This window comes from Eptesicus fuscus, chromosome 16, assembly GCF_027574615.1.
Source record: "Eptesicus fuscus isolate TK198812 chromosome 16, DD_ASM_mEF_20220401, whole genome shotgun sequence".
NCBI classification, from domain to species: Eukaryota; Metazoa; Chordata; class Mammalia; order Chiroptera; family Vespertilionidae; genus Eptesicus; species Eptesicus fuscus.
Window position 1 is genome coordinate 42,722,213 of NC_072488.1, and position 20,783 is coordinate 42,742,995.

At 46.0% G+C, this 20,783-nt stretch overlaps 1 protein-coding gene across 1 annotated transcript; it reads right to left on the bottom strand.

Annotated features, from left to right (window-relative positions):
- Positions 1-5,229: 5,229 nt before the first annotated feature.
- FIGLA (folliculogenesis specific bHLH transcription factor) lies at positions 5,230-16,750 on the bottom strand. The gene is given in 6 exon segments (XM_028154555.2): positions 5,230-5,249; positions 5,499-5,532; positions 11,418-11,437; positions 11,440-11,641; positions 13,517-13,669; positions 16,550-16,750. Coding segments are annotated over 6 exon segments (630 nt in total).
- Positions 16,751-20,783: the final 4,033 nt, after the last annotated feature.

Genomic DNA, 20,783 nt, shown 5'->3' on the forward strand with positions numbered 1-20,783 from the left:
ATCGTAATAGCAATTGTCTGGCCATTTGAATCCCAGGCCGAAATGATCCCTATCCTAAGTCGGACTGTTTCTGAAGAGAACAAAATTGTTGCCCTACCCAGCTCTCAGGCTATGGGCCCAGCTCCCTCCAGTTCTCACTACCTCCTCTTCTTCCCTCGCTCCCCACCCCACCCCAGAGGAAACAGGTATTTAGTGAATGGGGAACTGGATGGAGAACCAGCATACTGGGTCACAGTCTCAAACCTGCCATTAACTAGCTGTGTGACTTCAATAAAGTCACTGAACCTCTCTGGGCCTTATTGTCTTCCTCTGTATAATGACAGCACTTAAAAGGCGTCTCACATTTCTAGTGCTCCTGGCAGTATTTCTCAGAGAGTAGGGACATCAAGTGGCAGCTTGGGACTTTAGACCCCAATAATCGCCACCAGCTCCCCAAAGCTCCCCTAAATCAACATTCACTGCAAGTGTTTCTAAAAATGTGATTTCAGGGCAAGTTCAACTTCCAGAAAAGCCCGTGGTCACTGCCCCCAGCAAGGTCCCTCTGCTCCTTCTGGGTTCTGGGATACCACAGTCGTTAGACACCCCCACAAAAATCACCAGACTCCCCCAAAGTGCTGCTGCAGAATCAGAATCACTGGAGGTGAGCCCAGGAATCGGTATTAGTGACAAGCATCCCTAGTGATTCCTTTGTATGCTAACACTCTATGCAAGCTCCTGCTGATGAGAGAGAGAGAGAGAGAGAGAGAGAGAGAGAGAGAGAGAGAGAGAGAGAGAGAGAGAGAGAGACTGGCACAGCAACCCTAGAACAACTGGCAGGCATTCCATTTCAGATACCAGAGTAAACTGTGTCTTTCTGCTCTAGCTCCTCCAATTCCTCCATCCACCAGTCTCTACTCCTTCTCCTCTCAGAGCTGCTCACTCATTCTCATTTCATCTTCAGAATCACTAAGTCCACAAGCTCTCTCCCCATTCTCATGTCAAAATCTGCTAGAATTACAAGCAACTCACCCACCAGGACCCCAAGTCTGTCTGGCCAGAACCAGGAAGAGATGTATTTATTGACACGTTTTAGTTAGCTGTGCATTATCGTCATGGACTGATAATATCTGGGGAGTCAGGAACCCCTTCACCAGAGCCCCCAAATCACAGGTATGGTGGGCCCTTTTCTGAAAATAAAACCCCAAAAAGGGAGTAGGGAATTTTTGTTTAGTCCACAAATAGCAGGTTTCATAAATTTCCATCACTCAAAAATGTATTTTCCCGGTGTACAATTTCATTTCCAAACTAATAATAGCAAACTCTTGTTGGCTCCTGCCACTGTTCTCAGGGCTTTGCATGCATTTTTATTCACTTACTCTTCTGAGGGTGGTACTATGACTGCCCCGTTTTATAGATGAAGAGACTGAGGCACAGAGAGGTTAGGTAACTTGCCCAAGGTTGCACAACTAGTGGGTGGCTGAGCCAGGATTCAAACTCAAGTACTATGGCTTCAGAGTTTATGAGCCCTAATCACTACCCCACACATGGCCTCTTGGAGGAGACAAAATACTGACTTTTAAAAGCCAAACTAGTTCAAAACGCTGATAAAGTTGATAAGGCCAAAATACTCCCCTTTCCCCAAAAAGTTATTCTGCTCCTCTAGCCAATAGAGTCTAAAAAATAAAATATACCACCCCCCCCCCCCCCCCGCCAGCTTCTCCCAGATGCCATCTGAATACAACTTCTGAATATTCTGAGTGCTGGGAAGAGTAGCACCATCCTGTGCCTTCAGGAATCGTTCAAGTGCCAGGCAGAAAACAAGACTTCATTATATTAATTTCCATATTAATTGCCTAGATGGAGTTTTAGTTGATGTTCCTGAAGTTCTCTCTCATTCAAGTCTGAACTCACTCTGAAACCCAATGAAAGAAACTATCACTATAGTTGGCTCCACCGACTGTGCTGGGAAGATCCCTGGTATTCGGAGTCCCCACTGCTTGGCTTTTAACTAGGGGCAGGACAGCATCGGAGACTCCATGTCAGACCCAGAAAACCACATTTGGCTAGCCTCCAGTGGCCAATTTAAAATCAGATTTTCTGACTGATTTGCAATAAAATTATTCCTAATCTCTTTACAAAACTGTTTCTGGCCAGCAATAATTTGTAAAGAGAGAAGATGGCAGTGTAACAGACACCCACAGTGTTCCCGCCTCTTGATGTTCATGCCCTGTGTAATTCCCTTCTCTTAGGTGCTGGCAGGGTCCGTGACTTGCTCCTAATAGAATACAGCAAAGGGGATGGGATGTCACTTGTGATTGTGCTACAGAAGATTCTTGACCTTGCTAGCAGACTCTCTTGATTGCTTTCTTGGCTTGAATGCTTTAAGCAAATAACCATGTTAGGAAAACTTAAGTGTCAAGGAACTGAGGGTGACATCTGGCTAGATCCTTCCCCAGCCAAGCTTTCAGCTGAGACCCCAGCCCAGACTGCCACCTTGATTTCTGCTTGAGAGAGACCTTGAAGGAGAGGATCCAACCAAACCATGCTCAGGCTCAAGTCCTGCCCGATAGAAATTGAGAAAATAAATGTGTTGTTTTAAGTTGCTAAGTTTGTGGTAATTTGTTACACAGCAGTAGATAATAGAGTGTCTTAGCACTCGCCAGGCCCAGCCATACTTATCTACGGCTTTCCCCGGGGTGTGCCAAAGGAACTGACACTCTAGGGCAGTGATCGGCAAACCGAGGCTCGCGAGCCACATGCGGCTCTTTGGCTCCTTGAGTGTGGCTCTTCCACAAAATACCATGGCCTGGACGAGTCTATTTTGAAGAAGTGGCGTTAGAAGAAGTTTAAGTTTAAAAAATTGGGCTCTCAAATGAAATTTCAATCATTGTACTATTGATATTTGGCTCTGTTGACTAATGAGTTTGCCGACCACTGCTCTAGGGGGTCAGCTCTCAACCAATGACCATCAGGAGTCCATGGATAAAGAGCCTGGGTCCATGATCCAAGGTGTTGGAAGGACACATCTGGGGCATGTGCCTTCATAGGACTGAGCCTCAGCTGCCCACAGCAGCAACCTGCTCAGTCATGCATCTTTCATAGGCTGCTTCCTTCCCGGCATCACTTTCCCACACCCCTGTTGATGTTTCCTTTCCTCAAGTTATCTATAAATCATGGCCTACTTTTAGGGGAATCCAATTTAAGACAGGAGATGGGGCCCAGCCAGCATCACTCAATGGTTGAGCATCAACCTATGAACTAGAAGGTCATAGTTTTATTCCAGGTCAGGGCACATGCCCAGATTTCAGGCTCTATCCCCAGTGTGGGATGTGCAGGAGACAGCTGATCAATGATTCTCATCGTTGATGTTTCTATCTCTCTCCCCCTCTCCCTTCCTCTCTGAAAAAAAAAAAGACAAGAGATGCGGGAGAGAGAATGCTTTCAGAGCAAGAACAATGATAAATTTTAAGTCTAGATCTCCTGAAGACCCCACTCTCAGCCATCTCAAAAGAAACCAGGAATGGAGATGGGATTATACCAGCTAAGACACTGTCAGTTTGAACTAAAGGGGACAGAGAAAACAGGACAGGATGAAGGCAGGTGTTGGACTTCCTGGATTCTACAGAACCAGACCATAGAATTATCTGGTTGTAAACTTTACATGCACTACTCTTCAAGGAGGTAATTCAGAGATCATCAGGATTGCCACTCGACCACAGGCCCAGGAGGCAGGTCTATCTCCTCCAGGTTTCAGAGAGCAGGGCCATCACTGCAAAGAGCTCTGTGTGTATGTGTGTGTGTGTGTGAGGGGGGGGGCGGGGGGAGACGAGGGGTAGCGGGGGAGTAGGAAGGGAGTGATGCTGCCAACCCAGGGCTCCTAGAAGGTGGGATATTGAGCCAAAGAGGGTTATTGTGAAGTCATAAGATCTAATGGAACTTGCCTTGCTAGTTTTGAGGCCTGCATGGGACCCATCATCCTTTATTCTTTCCTATTCCCCTTTTGGAATGGGAATGCCTATCCTATGCATTTTCACCATTGCATTTGGAAACACATAGCTTGTCTGCTTTCCCAGGGTCACAGCTGGAGAGGAGTTTGCCTCTGGATGAATCACACCCAGAGTCGTACCCACAGTGATATTCTTAGATGAGACTTTGGACCTCAGACTTTAGAGTTGATGCTGGAATGAGTTAAGACTTCTGGGGCTGTTGCAATGGAATGAATGTATTTTTCATGTTGTAAGAACATGAGTTTGGGGAATTAGAGGCAGAATGCTATGGACTGAATTGTGTCCCCCGCCCCCCTCCCCAAATTCATATGTTGAAGCCCTAACCCCCAATGTGACTACTTGGAAACCATTAAGGTTAAATGAGGTTCTAAGGGTGGGACCTTAATCCCATAGAATCAGTGTCCTTATAAGAAGAGGAAGAGAGACCAGAGCTTGCTCACTCACACTAGCTCTCTACTATGGGAAGCCACAGAGAGAAGGCAGCTGTCTGCTATCCAGAAACCAAACCTCCTAGTCCTTGGTCTTAGATTTCCCAGTCTCCAGAACTTTGAGAAATAAATTTGTTGTTTAAGCCACTCAGGCTATGGTATTATTTTCATAGCAGCCCAAGCTAACTAATACATGTTTTGTGCCTCTGTTTGCCCATCGGTCAAACAGGGATCATCATGGCTACCTATTAGGACAGTTGTGAGGAAAGCTAACATAGGAGAATATGGAGGACAGAGCCCAGCATACTTTTTGAGGAACTGTTATAAAAATGAAGACTGCCTCTATGCTCAAAGTGCATGGGTGTCCAACTTGCACAAAGGTGCCATATGGCCTTAGCTAGGTATTGAGATAACCCAGAAGATTCTCACTCCCATTGGCTAATAGTTACAACTCCACATTTGCAAGCTGTAATTTGTATTCCTCTTAAAGGTTAATTTTCCCAGGAAAGGTAACAGTCACTTATTTCTCAGGTAATGGAAACAGATGGAATGAAAGGTATTAGGTGTAGGACCTGAGAGATGAGGACAGAGACCACTGGAGGGGTTGGAGAATAAGAATGAAGGCTGAAGGCCCTGCAGCCTTTTTCTGCAAAGCATGAAATTAAGGAGAAAGCACAGTTGAGTAGATTTGTAACAAGAAAGGCCATTTACAGGGTAATTGTAAACTTTGAATTATCACACACAAAAAAAAAAACTTTAAAGACTCCAAAACTGCATTTATTTGTCTGCAGAATATAGGCCTGCACCAGTTTTTTTCACTTTTCATATTTGGAACCTGAAACACAGACGAGAGTTTACTGTAAATGCTAAAGATAAGAACAGGCAGGTCACAAAAGAAATGTCTAAAAACTTGTTCATTTCATTAGTAACCTAAGAAGTTTGAATTTAAAGACATCATTTTTACCCACTAAAATTCTATCATTTTAATAGCTCCCACTGTTGGCAAGGATATGAATTCAGCACTCTGACACAGATGATAGTATTATAAATTAGCACCATGCATCAAGACATAGATTGTACCTACCGTGGCTCAGGAGTTCTACTTCTGGGAATCGATCCTTTAAAAAAATACAGAAAGAGTGGAACACATTTGGTTATTTGCCATGTTTATGAGAACAAAAACCTGAAAACAAATGTCTGTCCATTAGAAAACTGTCCAATTTAATGAGCCATTAAAACTTGTAATAAAGACCATATATAAACCTCTAAACATGCCAATGGTAGAATAAGGAAAAACAGAACACACAATGTTATCTACCCCATGATCATTTCTTAACTCAGTTGTATAGAAAAAAATATTTGAAAGCATTTTAGAATATTTCCATCAGCGGTTTTACTAAGATCATTTTGTATCTTCTCAATTTTCTGAAATCTCAACTTGAAGAAAAAACAAATGCATGACTAAAAACATAAACTCACTCAGATGATGGTCAGGCAGTTTGTATATCGGTACTTAGATGTGTGTCATTGTGGATAATAAAATACCAAATGCTTTAACTCAGGTTAAAGTTCTTATTTATTTCCTAGTCCCCTCTCATTCACATTTCCAGGGTGAGTTTTATTAGAATGAAAGGCTGTTAAAGGATTTAACACTATTTCCCACATCCCACTGACTCGATGAATATTGGACAACTTACTTAAACTTCTGTCACTTAGTTTCCTGACATGTAAAATGGATATAATTGTCTGTACATCACAAGTTGGTTACAAAACTTAATAGGCTATTAGGTACAATCTTCCAGGAACAGTGTCTGGCACAACATAAGTATCAATAACTTTTTTCCCCTGACCTTAAGCCTTTTTACTATACATGTGATCAAGCTTTCTTTTCTTGAGTTCAAATTTAGCTTTACACATTTTATTTTAAAAGTTTTTATATATCTAAGAGGTTTTAAACCTAAGAGACAAATTCATGTAATATTGTGTTTACTTGAAGGGTTAAAGGGTAATTTAATCTTACCTGCCTATGGTCTAGTATATTATATGTCATTGTCTTTGTTTTTTTTTTTTTCTTAAGAGTTTCCTGGAAATTTCCAAAAAAGGTAATATTTAAGTATTAGAATATGAAAACTTAAATTTTATTAATGTTGTCTGATTCTCACAGTTCATTAAAAAGAAAAGTCTGTTGGCCTCATCTAAGTCAATGCATTACAGGATCAAGAAGAGCGTGGTCTGAGGAACAGAAACCCAGCTTGCTGCTCAACTCCTTTAATAAGGCAGGTGCACTCTTGTTTTTGGGTGTGTCGCTGGATAATTTGACATATTGTCCAATGTACTTTTCCTCCAGCCACTCAGTCAAGGCTTGGGGTTGGGATGGGTGGCAGCAATAGAGGAGAATCGCAAGAATTGGATGGAAGTTTCCCTCAAAGGTAGAGGCTGGCCTTCCTTGGACAGACAGCGCTTTGGGTTAGCAGAAAACCAAATGCTCAGACCGCCTAAGCTAGTACTTGAGGGAGGTCAATGTGTCCTTCCACCTTTTCCCCTTATTCTAATCCTGGGTTATCCAGAATAGATCAAGGGCCATTACACGTCAGAGAAATTAAAAAAAAAAAAAAGTATTGGCCTTCTCAAATTATGCTCACTGACGGGGTTAGGAGCACAAACCAGGTAGAGTTCTTGCCAAACACACTTCACACACATAAACATGCATGCACACACAACAGACAAAAACCCATTTCCATGATTGATTCGACTTTTTTGTCCTCATAGAAAAATTAGAGTTCCAACAAACTCCCTCTCTTATTTTTGCAAAGAAATAGAAATTTGTCTATCCTCTAACTTTTTAAAAATCTTAATCAGATTTGTCTAAACATCAGGAATCCTCCACCAGAATCACTCCAGAGTCAGATGGATCCCGTCCTGCATGTCCCAAATCTCACGCTTCCAATGTTCCAGAGAGGACGACCAGCATCCGTATCATCACAGTACCAACCCCTCAGTGCCCAACGTTCAGAAGACAAAACAACACCCTAGAGCCAAATGCAGCCACTGGCACAGCCTTCCCTCTGAACCTCAGTGCCCTTGGTCTGGGGCTGCAAAGTTAAAGGCCTAAACTGGTGAAGTAATAAGGGGTGGTGGGGACCCACAAACCAGAGAACACCCACCCCATCAAAAAGGAAGTTCAGTTTTTTAAATACTCTGTTGGCTAAACGTATCAGAAAATGGCCCCTAGGCTACCAGTGAATACGGGGGCGGGGCAGACAAAAGTGCTTCCCAAGGAAAAGCCTAGGCCCACCCCACTGCTATGGTTAGGGTTTTTGCTAAAACACACAGCCACTACCTGGGGGGATGTGAGAGGGAAGACAGAAGATAGATGCTTCCGGGCTTTCCCTGGGTGATTATAAATTAATCCCAACTCGTTTCAGAGCTTAAAATGCCATTAGAAGAAATGTCTGCAGTGATTGCTTTCACCCAGAGATTACCACAGCCTGCCGAGGAAGTAGTAGAAATCTACCACCCACACAGGCTTCCTTCTCCGAGAAACTCTTTCCCAGGGCTGCTGCCAAGACAGGCCAAGGTTTAGGAGTGGGTGGTGGGGACACATCCGGGCCTCATCATAGACACCATGTTTATCCATATATCTCTTTCCAGAGCTCCTCTAACCCAGCACAATTGGCATCTCTCCCAACACTGAAGGTGGCCTTTGTACAGGGACACAACCTCCACAGGATCACAGGCCACTCTGAACGAAATTCAGGGTCTTGCGTAATGTGAAATGCCCACATCATAGCTACGCATGACAAACAGAAGGAGTAAACAATGGTGGTTTATTCAACATCTTGCCACCCAGCAATGCCCAGTCCCCAAACAGCAAAATCTTACACCTGCAAGTCCAATTCTAAATGAGCCTCGTCTGGACCGTGACATGCATCCCTATCCCCACCCCGGCCAGATGCTGTGGCTTCACCTGGCCCACAGCCCTCTCCATCCACACACATACTTGCTGATTCAGTCCCCCAAGTGAACCTACCCTCGCCTGAGAAATTAATCTCCATTCCTACCATCAGCAGATCTTAGGTACTTCGTTTGGAATTTTGCCTCTCAGGAATGTTGCTGATCTTGCATAGCCTGTTCAGACACATCCCCAAATCCCAAAATATGACCATCTCTGCCAGCATCAGGAGTCCACTCCTCAAATCCTCTCCAAGGGCAAGAAGGGCTAAATGGGACATCAGGTTGGCAACGTACTTTTAAATGGGTCAGGAAAAACATTCTTTGTACTGTCCTTGCAAGTTTTCTAAAAGTGGATTCCTGTTTCAGAATAAATCTTTTTACTTTTAAAAATGATTTGAACATCAAAGAATAAGAAACCCTTGACAAACCTGATGAAATCCTAAAACACTTCTGGAAAAAAAAAAATGACTCTCTATATTCAGGCCTTAGAAAGCACACTTGACAGAAGTTATATGCATATATTAAAAATCTAAAATGTATTCTTTGTTTATTCTAAGAACGAGAGGCCCGATACATGAAATTTGTGTGTGTGTGAGGGGGGGGGGGTTAGGAGGGTTCCTCAACCCAACCCGCGCACCTCTTGCAATCTGGGACCCCTTAGGGGATGTCCAACTGCTAGTTTAGGCCTGATTGGAATCCAGTACCTAACTGCCCGTCTGCTTGCTCCTTACTGCTTGGAGCAGGTGAAGCCACAGCATCTGGCTGGGGTGGGGATAGGGATTCATGTCAAGGTCCAGACGAGGCTCATTTAGAATTGGACTTGCAGGTGTAAGATTTTGCTGTTTGGGGATTGGGCATTGCTGGGTGGCAAGATGTTGAATAAACCACCATTGTTTACATCCCTCTTGCAATCCAGTACCTAACTGCCTGCCTGCTTGCTCCTTACTGCTTGGCTCACTGCTCCTTAGCTCCTGCCATGGCCTCTCCCACCACCACTCCCCAGTGGTGAGCCTGGCTTCTGGCTGAGCAGCACTCCAGCTGTGGGAGTGCACTGACCACCAGGGGGCAGCTCCTGCATTGAGCACCTGCCCCCTGGTGGTCAGTGCACATCACAGCAAGTGGTTGAGCGGCCTTAGCATATCATTAGCATATTATGCTTTGATTGGTTGAACGGACGACTGGACAACTGGACACTTAGCATATTAGCCTTTTATTATATAGGATTAGCATACTCTTCCAATGAAACTTGGTTAGCTAAAAGACTAAAAATGAAGTGTCTTGTTCCCCTTTTAAAAGAAATTTTCAATCAGGACTTTTGTTTCCTACTAGAAAAAGTTAATCCCTACTTTAAATCAATTTACTAGAAATGGCCTATCTCCAGGATCACTTATCCTTGGAAGACATGGGTCTCCCACATCCTTGCTGCTGGTGTCACCAACATAGGCTTGCTCTGCTACGAGGCCCAACAGGACTGGCAGAAATGAACAGTCCGTTAGCTCACCATGAGAATGGCATGGTGATGCCCACCTGATAAACATCAGTGGGGATTAAATGCAAGTAAGATTCTAGCCTTACTATCTAGTACATACTAAAACTTACATTTGTGGAAGCATTACAGCTATTAACTTAGATAGCCAGGTTCAAGTTTCAGTTCAGGTCATATCTACCTTCTTTTCTTTCATTCTCAGTCATTAGCTGTCAGCTCATGTAGTAGCAACAGGAATTCTGTCTCCTAAGGGTTGACTGGCAAGGGAAGGTTTATATCTCAAATGGCCCAGAAATTGAAAATCTAGACGAAGCATGAGCACAAATGGAGTACTTAGAAAAGAGTAATCAAATCAGAAATGGTAACCAAGGCCAGCCAGTCAGCAGGAAGCCTGTAAGACCTCAAGCCTGAGTGGAGCATTGGTGAGAAGCACATGAGAAAACCCTGAACACTTGCTACAAACAGAGCTAAAGTGCCTGTGGCTCATTGTTGATTGCTCACCAATCAATGCTGATTGCTCACCAATCAATGTGATTGCTCATGTTGCATCAAGCAGTCTTAATAATGTATGTCCAATTGAACACTGACATGCCAGGTACTGTGCTAGACACTTCACTGACATGATGCCATTTGAACCTCACAGTTACCTTACATACAGGGTAGGTACAATTATCCTTCCCATTCTACAGATGAGCAAACTGAGGACTGGGGAGATTCAGATTCAGAAGGTCACCCAAGGTCACTCAGCTAGCAAGTGGTAGAACCAGGGTTTGAAGCTCAGCATTCTATCTCTAAAACCTGCACTCAACTTCTATTCGAAATGGCCTCCCATCACCAACCATCACTTGTGACTCCACAGCCCTTTTTCCCTTATATCAGACTAAGCAACTTGCTTGGTACAGTTCATTTAATTCTAGATTCCCACAAGCCTTTTGGGAATATTCCCATATTCCAACAGCAATCGTGTCATCGGATGGAGTAAGGGGTCTCATTAGTGTAACACTGAGACACAGCAAGGACCAAAAGTCCACTTCCTAGACTTGGAGAAGCAGGCTATTTCGAGTGGCTTCTAGCTTGGGAGAACAATAAGGGCTGTTACAATAAACTCCTTTGTTATTCCTTAGAAAATGCTGCCTTATAACAAGGCCAATCTTTTTAAGTGTTTGCGTGGTGTGCACACATGAGTGTGCGTGTGTGTAAATGTTTGTATATGCTATGACCATGCAGCTTTATGTATGGCAATCTAGTACTTATTTCTTTTTCTAGAGACCTCAGAGTCCAGAAAACCTTTTGATATATTATTTAGGGTCATAAAAAAATAAGCTTAGTCTATGATAAGTGGTTCTGGAGGAGTTGGCTTCCCCTGGGGCTGCTTACCAGTTAATTTGGGGACAGAATAATAGATCTTCCCACCTAGCAAACTCCATCTCCCAACCTAGGTGCTTTCACGAAATGATCTTGTTTCAATAATGGTTCATCATAAAAATACCACACACCTCAAGGGAAGCATTTTGAAATTTTTTTTTTTACATCTATATTGCAATTTAAGAAGAAAGACTTTACCATACTCCTGGTTGGGGAGTAACTCCAGTTGTAGACATCATGCTCTGGCGACAAGTGCATGCTGATTCACCACTGCCACCATCTGCCCAGGGCCCTTCCTTCTCATTCTTCAAGCCCACATCACAGCTAGCATGTTGAGTGCTGTTTCTCAATTGCTCTTTAGCCATGGATATATGTGGTTCAGAAGTATTGTTTATATAGTTCTGATGATCTGGGTTTTGTTTCTAGAAATCATATTTAGTTGTCAAACGCTGTGACAGTCAGACTTTGGAGATTTGAATCAATATATTTCAAAATTGTAATGGATAATGTTTCATTTAAGTTATAAGGGCAATTCTTAAGTTATGGAGAGAAAAATCATTGCTCAATGGACTGTATTTTGTTCATCTATAACCTAAAAATGTTGTGTAATGGGCCACTGCACTTAAAATATTATAGCAACGTGGAACAGATCCTGTACTTTAATGAAAACAGCACAAAACTAAGCACTTCTGTTACACAATAAACATACAAAAAAAACCAAAACAAAACAAAAAAACAAACCTAAGGCAGCCACTTGTATGTCTGCAATCTATGGCCACGCTAAACCCAACTATCCAATTTGGCCAGAACGACAATCATTCCCACCACTGCAGAATGTGTCCTTCCGGTCATCACCTAAGAAGGTCTAGTACACAAGGGGGGAAAAAACCTCAAAAAGTACAATTATACACCTGGTGATTTCTTCCCTAAGTTTCTAGAACGATTGTTTCTCTAGTATCTGTCCTTCTCTTCTATCCCTAAACATGGTCCCTCTGCTCCTTGGAAAAGACATTTGCTGGCTCTAACAGCTTTTCTTCTCCCTTTTGTTTTTAACCTTTCTTTCCAGTCTCAGACTTCCAGGTCGAATGGACTTGAAGTTTGCCACTTCCCTCTGCTGAGACTCCAGATTTTTAGCAACAACACACCCTCAACCCCCTACCAGCTGGCTTCCAGCCATTCCTAGCCCACATCTCAAATGCTGCACCTGGCTGCCTTTCCTGAGCTCTCTGTGCTTCTCCCACTACTTCCCACCCTCAGATTTTCAAGATTCCCCCACCCTGACTTTAGGACCCATCTTGCTTCTCCACTACCTCCCTACCACCTTCACTCTGATGGCTCCTCCCTCTTCTCAATGATGTCACTTAGGGCTCATTTCTAAGGCCTTTCCTCTCTTCATATTTTACCTCCTCTGATGACTAATGCATTCTCAGGCTTTCAAGGTTTGCCTCTCCATGGAATGAGCCCATGAAACCAACCCCTATCTTCTACCGCCTAATGGACACTTCTGAGCTATGCATTCTGAGAACAGTGGTGACGTTATGGTGCTTCACAGACTGCAAAGAAGGTTCGTTTGATTGGTATCAGCAGACTATTGCTGTGCTCTCCAGCAGGGTTGTCCCTTAGGGAGGACCTCTCCTAAGGGAGACTCCTTTGGGATAGAAATGCCTCTTTCTTTACGGGTCCTGTCCGATGTTTTTCTTTTTTTTAAAAAAATATATTGTTATTGATTTCAGAAAGAGGAAGGGAAAGGGAGAGAGAGATTGAAACATCAATGATGTGAATTACTGATCAGCTGCCTCCTGCACACCCCCACTGGGGATCAAGCCTGCAACCCAGGCATGAGCCCTTGACCGGAATCGAACCTGGGACCCTTCAGTCCGTAGGCTGACGCTCTGTCCACTGAGCCAAACCAGCTAGGCCTGATGTTTTTCTTGCTGAAGAGAAGCCACCACCACAGTGTGGGTTTATGGGAGCCTTCTCTCATGACCCAGCTGTCAAGGTCGTATGAAAGATTCAGCATTTAGGAGCTCAGGGCCCTGGGCAGTGACAGAAGGTATATAGGTGGTCAGGAACTTGGCTCCAAATCTTACACAGACTTATACACTCAATCCCTGCTCCTGACACTTCTTAACCGTGTGGCCTTTAGCTGTATTTTGTGTTTTTCCTCTGTAAAACGAGGACCATAAATAACTCAGAGGGTTGTTATAAACTAACTGGAATGTATACATAAATTGCCTGGCACATACAAGGGCTCAACAAATGATAGATCTCATTGCTCTACCTTCCTAAACCCTTACCTCAGAGTCTTTGGCTCTTTCCAAAACATCACTGAGGACTCGTATGTATTCAGTTGCACCTTTAAGAATATCAACTTTGCTGGGCTTCCTGCTTTGAGGAAGAAACGGCACCAATGCCTTCAGTTTGGAAAACCCACGGTTGAGATTTTTTATCTGGAGAACAAAAAGGCACAGTGAGAACAGAGAAGCTAATTTGTACAGACGTCCCCCCCAAACCACAGAAGGGGGCTTTGAAGGCTCACTTCCACAGCTCTCTTGTCTGGGTGGGGCATCTAAGCAGGCACATGCCACAGAGTCACCACTCCACCGACAGTAGTCCCTGGCCAGGAAGGGGAGGGGGAGCGACATAAACTCAGCACTCTGGGTGGACAGGCTAGGAGTGTCTATGTTCACCCGATGCCTTTCTGTTCCTCTGAGAACACAACCACTGCATTGTAACGTAGAGGCAGTAGGCGCAGTGGCTAAAAGCTCTGACTCCATAAAACTGGATTTAAAGCCCAGCTCTACCATTTCACTTTACAAGAGTATTAGGATACTTCATATCACCAACACTTGGTTTGCTTATCTGCAAAATGAAAAATACCTACCTTGTAGTGTTTTGTTTTTGTTGTTATAACTCTTCAACTTCTTGCCTAGCTGAATTGATGACTTAGAGTAAGTGTTAGAGTCCAGAGAGTCTGCATGTTGGTGAGACTCGAAAGGCAGAATGAGATGCCTTTCCCCGCTTCCCCTCAAATCTTCAGGGTCTAATTCCTCAGCTCCAAAGCCTGAAAGTGGGACAATATCCCCCTAGGGGACACGGGCCCTGAAAGACCTGGCTCCTACTATGCCATAAAGCCAATGCACTCACATAGCAAGCCTCTCCCACCCCACATCAAAGTGGACTAAGGACATAGCCCATTCACCATAGAATAAAATAACCAGGAAACATGAAATATTGAACTTTAATAATCAAAGAACTACAAATTATAACAGAAATAGGTGCCATTTTTCATGTGCCATGCTGGTAACATTTTTGTTTTGGTTTGTTCATCATACCCAGTATTGAGGATGGAAAAGGGAATGATCTTGTAAAAGGGGATAAAAATTGGTAACTTCTCTAGAAAACAATTGGATAACTTGTGTCAAAAGTTTCAACTGTATGTATCCCAGTAATTCCACATCTAGCATTTTATTCTAAAGTAATGAGCAGGCATGGACATACATTTATGCACCATAATAAGTTGCAAAGGGCACACATGTCCCACAGTAGGAGACTGGATAAGTTATGGTCCATTTCTAGGTCAGTCTATGCCATTAAAAATTGCTCTTTGAAAGCATGCTTAGGGATATGAGGAAATGCTTTTGATAATGTTAAGTGAGAAAGATACAAATATATCTTCAATATGTGTACTAGATGGTCACAACTTTGAGAAAATTATATATGGGGTGTCCCTCAAAAATGTATACATACACTTTGAGTAACTTCAAAGGCAGTGTTTATTAAAATGCACTTCATTTTCAAAATTGAGCTATCAAAGTGTGTATATACTGTTTGGACACTGTATATACACACATAACTAGGAAAAAAAGACTGGGAGCATGTACACAGAGAATGATAGTTCATAGACATCATGTTTGTGTTATGTGTGTTTCTGTTCCCTATATAATCATCTCTATATTTCCCAGGCATATTCATTGCATCATTATAAAGAATAAAGGTGATTAGTTTTAAAATAGTGGATTTAACACCAGGACGAATTCTCCACAGAAAGCGAGAATTCCTGGTGGGAAGGCCCCCACAAAATGCAAAATACTGGATCCGAATCTTGTTTGAGGGCCACATCATCACAGCAGATCACAGGGCTATTTTCATGACGAGTCCAGTGTCTGGTGAATTCATGCTTCTCCACTCTTGCAAGTTTCCCAATTTTCCTTTAAGTCTTTTACTCTTCCTGGGTACTTTCTCTGCACACTCTTTCCCAGACAAAGCTCCTAGTTGATTCACCAGCGCTACATTTCTAAGGGGCAGATGGCGGCCGGCTGGGGCAGCGGCCCCAACTGCTCCCACAGCAGGTCCTCCAGCACCTCGGCCGTCGGGGTGCCCAGGAACAGGCCCCAGCAGAACTTCTTCCTCAAGTCCCAGCTTAAATGTGCGCCCCTGCCTCTCCCCCATTCACCCTTCCCTCTCTAGGATCCTCTTCTGCTGCCACCCAACCTACAGACTGCACTGAACCAAAGGAGACCTGATCTGACAAGTTGGGGGGCCGAGTTTAATTACAAATACCAAAAGCTACCAGTAGATGCCGCTCTTACGACGGCCCACAGGACCGGTCGGGTTGGTGATTTAGCACGAAGCCCGCCTGACTGGGAAAGGGGCCCTTTCTCTATTTTGGCAGGGGGTTGACTGGGAGTCTGGTGCACACTGGGCTTGGGGGGTGGGAGGTGGGGCGGTGTTTGTTGGTTTTGGTTGTTTAAAGAGTAACTTCCATTAGGCCCCACTCACCCCATTTGTGCTTGGAGACAGAGACCCAGAGCACAGGGAAAAGGGGTGGCCAGAGCCCTGCACCCCAAGCGCCCACCAGCACTCGGTTGTGAGATTTAAGCGAAACTCGGGTGCTCTAAGCTTTTAGAAGCATCTGCCAGGGGCAGACATTTCTGAAGTTGCCACGGGCCTCCTCAGCTCCCCAGGCGTGTTAGCACAAGTCCAGGCGGGTAGGCGCGTGAGGTGCCCATCTCAGTGGCGGCGAGTGAGCAGCTGGACCAGGGTGGAGGGTAACAAGGCCCCTGGTGGTCATGCGGTCATGCACCCAGGCGAGGACACAGCCGGCCCTCAGGGGGCCGACGCTCCTGGTGTGTGTGTGGGGGGGGCGGGGGGGGGGTCACGGATGGCCAGCGAATAGGTGCACTGCGGCCTGACCAGGTGGTGGGAGCTGGGTAGCGGGGATGGGGGCGAGGCGAGGGGAGGGGAGAAAGTCATTCCTGTCCTGGTGCGGGTTGTGGGGAGGCCGAGCCCGGGTGGCCTCGGGGACCCGCGCGGGGCAGGGCGCTCACCCTCTCGCGCTCCTTGGCGTTGGCCACGCGCCGTCGCTCCAGCACCAGCTGCAGGTCCTCGGTGGACGAGTAGCCGCCTGAGGGCAGCCGCTTGAGGCGGCAGATGGCGGCCAGCTGGGGCAGCGGCCCGAACTGCTCCCGCAGCAGGTCCTCCAGCACCTCGGCCTTCGGAGTGACCAGTAAGCCGGGCACGATGTCCATGGCTGCGCGCTGGGCCGGAGGCCGCCCGGGCCTCTTATTGCGGGCACCTGGGGCCGCACCTGGGGCCGCGCGAGCCCTGGCGCCGCGGGGGCGGGGCCTGGACCACCTGTGCCCATCACCCTGCCCGCTGCGGCAGGCCAGGTCCCACTCTCTGGAAACTACATCTCTCTCTCTGTGTATATAGATGGATAGGTATGTTTTAAAAAGCATTTCATACTGTTATTTCCAATTCCAATCCAACACCTCAGGTTTCTCCCTACTTTCCCCCTTTTCTTATTTGTAACTTCCCTCTTTCTTTAAGAAAAAATGTTTTAATACATATTTATATTTTTTAATATATTTTTGTTTGCTCTAAGTTCATTTCGAAGGCAACAGGAGCCAAATGTGAGGGGATGAAGCCGAAAATGGAGATAGTTTACCCATTTACTTAATTTTCCCTGAGGATCAAAAAGGACATTATTGACATTGTTCTGTTTTTATCACCAAACCCTTGAGTGGACTAGCTGGTGTGTATCAGGAACCCAGTGTAAGAGCCATATTCTTTCACTAGAGGCCTGATGCGTAAATTCATGCACGGGTGGGGTCCCTCGGGTGGCCTGCGGAGATCGGGCCCCAGCTCATGCCTCCAGCCTCACAGCCCTCGCCTTGGCCTGGCACCACCTCCTCACCTGCTCCACCATCCTGCCACAGTCCCACTCTCGTCGGGGCCCATCAGTGCCCATCGGGGCCAGCAGCAACTCCACTGTTGCCGTTGCTGGTGCCGCGTCGCCATTGCCCACCATGTTCTGCACCGCCCCCTGGTGGTCAGCCCACATCATAGCAAGCGGTCAAACTCCTGGTCTCGCTGCCGAACTCCCAGTCCAACGACTGCCCCCTCCCCCCCCCCCCCGCCGAAGGGGACAATTTGCATATTAGGTTTTATTATATAGGATATTTGCTCCCCTCCCTCAACTCCAACTGTAACTTTCTGGCCTCTTGGCTGTTAAGAGTCCTCCATTGAACCATCTTCTGAGGGAGAGCAGTCTGAGCTAAGTTGTTACACCTGATAGGCACTTAGTGCCGATACCTGGCCATCTCCCAATAATGCAAGGGTCTAACAAAGAGTTTATTTCTCCTTCCTCTAACAGCGTGAAAGGCATAGGTCAGCAGTGCATCTCTGCCCCTCATGGTCAACAAGGTACTCAGATTCTTCCCAAGGCATGCTCCTCCATCATTGCTCCTGGTTGACATTTCCAAAAATGGAGCTGGTGCCCGGCAGGAATCAAACCTTGAAGCAACAAAGTCCCAGGCCACTCAGCGCAGTCAAGGTTCAGAGCAGGGTCAGAAACTCTTCTAGGTGTACCAGGTAGAGGCCAAGGAATTAGTTCAGGGATTTAGGTGCTTACACGAGCTTTGGGAGGATTGAAGGAACAGGGGGAGCTCTGAGTTCAAGAACACACACGACCAAACCTATAGACCAGGGAGCAAGGAGCCATTGCTCCTGCAGCTGCCACTCAGTCCCCCAAAGCTGGGCAGGGGCTCTGGAACCCTGTGCAGAGACAGTGCCCACCTCCGGGCTTGTCCACAGGAAACAGACAAAAGGGCAGGGAGGTGTGCCCTGCCTCACTTCCACACTAGGAAGCGAGCACAAGTGTTTCTAATGAGATCACCGTAATTGGCATCCAGAAGCCTGGGTACACGGGGTTCTTGGAAAACGGAGCAGTGAGAAAAGGCAGCCTGCAACAGGGCAGTGAGGATGGGGTTTGAGAGAGCCAATCCGTCTTATCTTCCACCCTGAGACACAGACATTGCTCCTTGCTCCATCTCATGCCCCAGCATTTTCACCTCATCAATCGTTGCCTGTTCGTTGCCCTGAGGCTCCACTGAGAGGAGCACTCCCTCCTACATCTGCCATCCTGGGTGCACTCGGCAGCCCCCCATCACCTCAACCAGACCGGGGCGCAAACACAACTCCTTCAATCTCCTTAGCTCAGTCAAGACACAAAAGAGCTGCTAAAAAGCAACTTTAGTAAGAGAATACAAAGGAAGACATTTTTAAAGGGATCAAAAACTTCAAAGGGACATGTCTACATTGCCCAGAATTCCTGTCCAAATTAACTTGGCAATGTTACTCATAATCACATAAGTTTGTATTATTATCCATAATAATAAAAGCAGAATATGCTAATTAGACCGGACATTCTTCCAAACAACCTTCCAGGTGAAGCCGGGGCTGCGAGGGAAGCCCGGGTCCCAGGGTGCCAGAGGGAAGCCGGTGCCAGCAGCCGGGGGAAGGAAGGCCTACTCTTGCATGAATTTCATGCATGAGGGCCTCTAGTTATTACATATTATTTACCACATAGTATGTACTATTTTATCTCACTATATCCCTGGGAATCAGACTTAAGTCCCATTGTACAGATGAGAAAATTGATGCCAGAGAAGTTGAATGACGAGCCAAGGTCACGCTGCTGGTCAGTGGCACAGCCAAGCCTAGAGCTTAGATTTGCTGCCTCCACTGTAGTTCTTTTTCCTCAAGGTCTGAGTGGCCTCCCTCCCTAAGTCAGTGGGCCCAGCCCCTCCACGCTTCCAGTTGACTTTGTCCATTGGCAAGCAGAGCCCCAAGAGAGAAGCAGGGTCTGTGATACATGCCCCACACTCACTTCCTTTGAGGCTCTTCCTCCTCCACCCACACTGGGCACGAGCTGGGGTTAATGTTGGCCACATCACCGGCAGAGTTAACAGTGGGTCAGAGGTGCTTCTTTGCCAAGAGGAGAGAAGAGGAACAGACCCACAGTCTTTGTCCCCAGGAAGCCTCAGCAGGTGCAGAAAGATGCCGGGCAGCCTTCACACAGGGGTAGGTGGAAGCTTAGAGCCCCACGGGCTGTGGGTCCTCACGGAACAACTGAGACTTAAACAGGACCCCAGGGTTAGTCGCAGGTCAGATGGAAGAGGTGCTGTAGCACAAGGGGTCATAGGACCTCTGGACAAGTCATTCAAACTCTAGGCCTCATCTTTCCACCTGTAAAGTGGAGATTTTAATAGAACCTTCCTCAGAGTTGTAGTGAGGAGTTAATTAGGCCACTGGCATAACAGTAACAGCTGATGTTGCACAGAGGGATCCGTGTGCCATGCACCATTGTAAACCTGTATACAAGAACTTTCTTAATCCACACAACAGCCTCAAGGGGGAGGTACTCTAATATTTTCACAGAAGAACAACTAAGACACAAAAGTCAGGTAATTGGTTTTCCCAGCTAGAAAGGGGCAACGCTGGGATTGGACCCAGCCAGTCTGACCACAGAACCTGGGTCTATAACCCCCAATCTCTCCTGCTTCACGTAATTCCCACTGTCCTGTGAGTGATGGCTACAGCAGCAGAGATGATTTATGAGCCAGACAGAATGTCCAGAAATTCAGCTATTGTACAGATAAATCCTAAGGGGCTCGTGCAGAGGGATGTTCTGAGCACCAGTGCAAAAGCTGCCATCAGAGCTGGCTGAGAGGACGCTGAAGCACAGGGCTCGGTTCCCATGGCCTGGTAGCCGGGATATTAAGAAAGGCTCATTGGGGCCACCTTGAAGAGGGCCTGGAATCCCAGCCCTGGGACCCATACAGCTGGGAATGGGAAATGCTTGTCAGATATAAGAAGGTTAAGATTACAACAAAAGCAGGGCTTAGGGGAGAGTCAGGAAGCAGTGGGGTGCAGGCTACTTTGGGGAAGATAGGGGGAGCTAAGAGGCAAATTTGTGCTGTGAAGACCCTTGTCCTGGAGGTCCCTTTTCTATCCTGAATCACCCTTCCCAAGAGCAACCCAGGCCTCCTTACTCTTCTGTGATTTTTCCTGGGGTCTGGGGCCTTCATTGACGTGGGATTGGTTGGCTTTGAGCTGCAGGAATTGCTGGCAGCAGATAGTTAGAGTGACTTATAAGTGGCCCTTCTAAGTGAGAACAATACAAAGGGAGAGGGTCTTTCTGGCAGGCATGGTGCAGGCATACTGGGGGGACTGGGCCAAGGCCCAGGCCTAAAGCTGGGTACAGTGTATGGGAGCAAG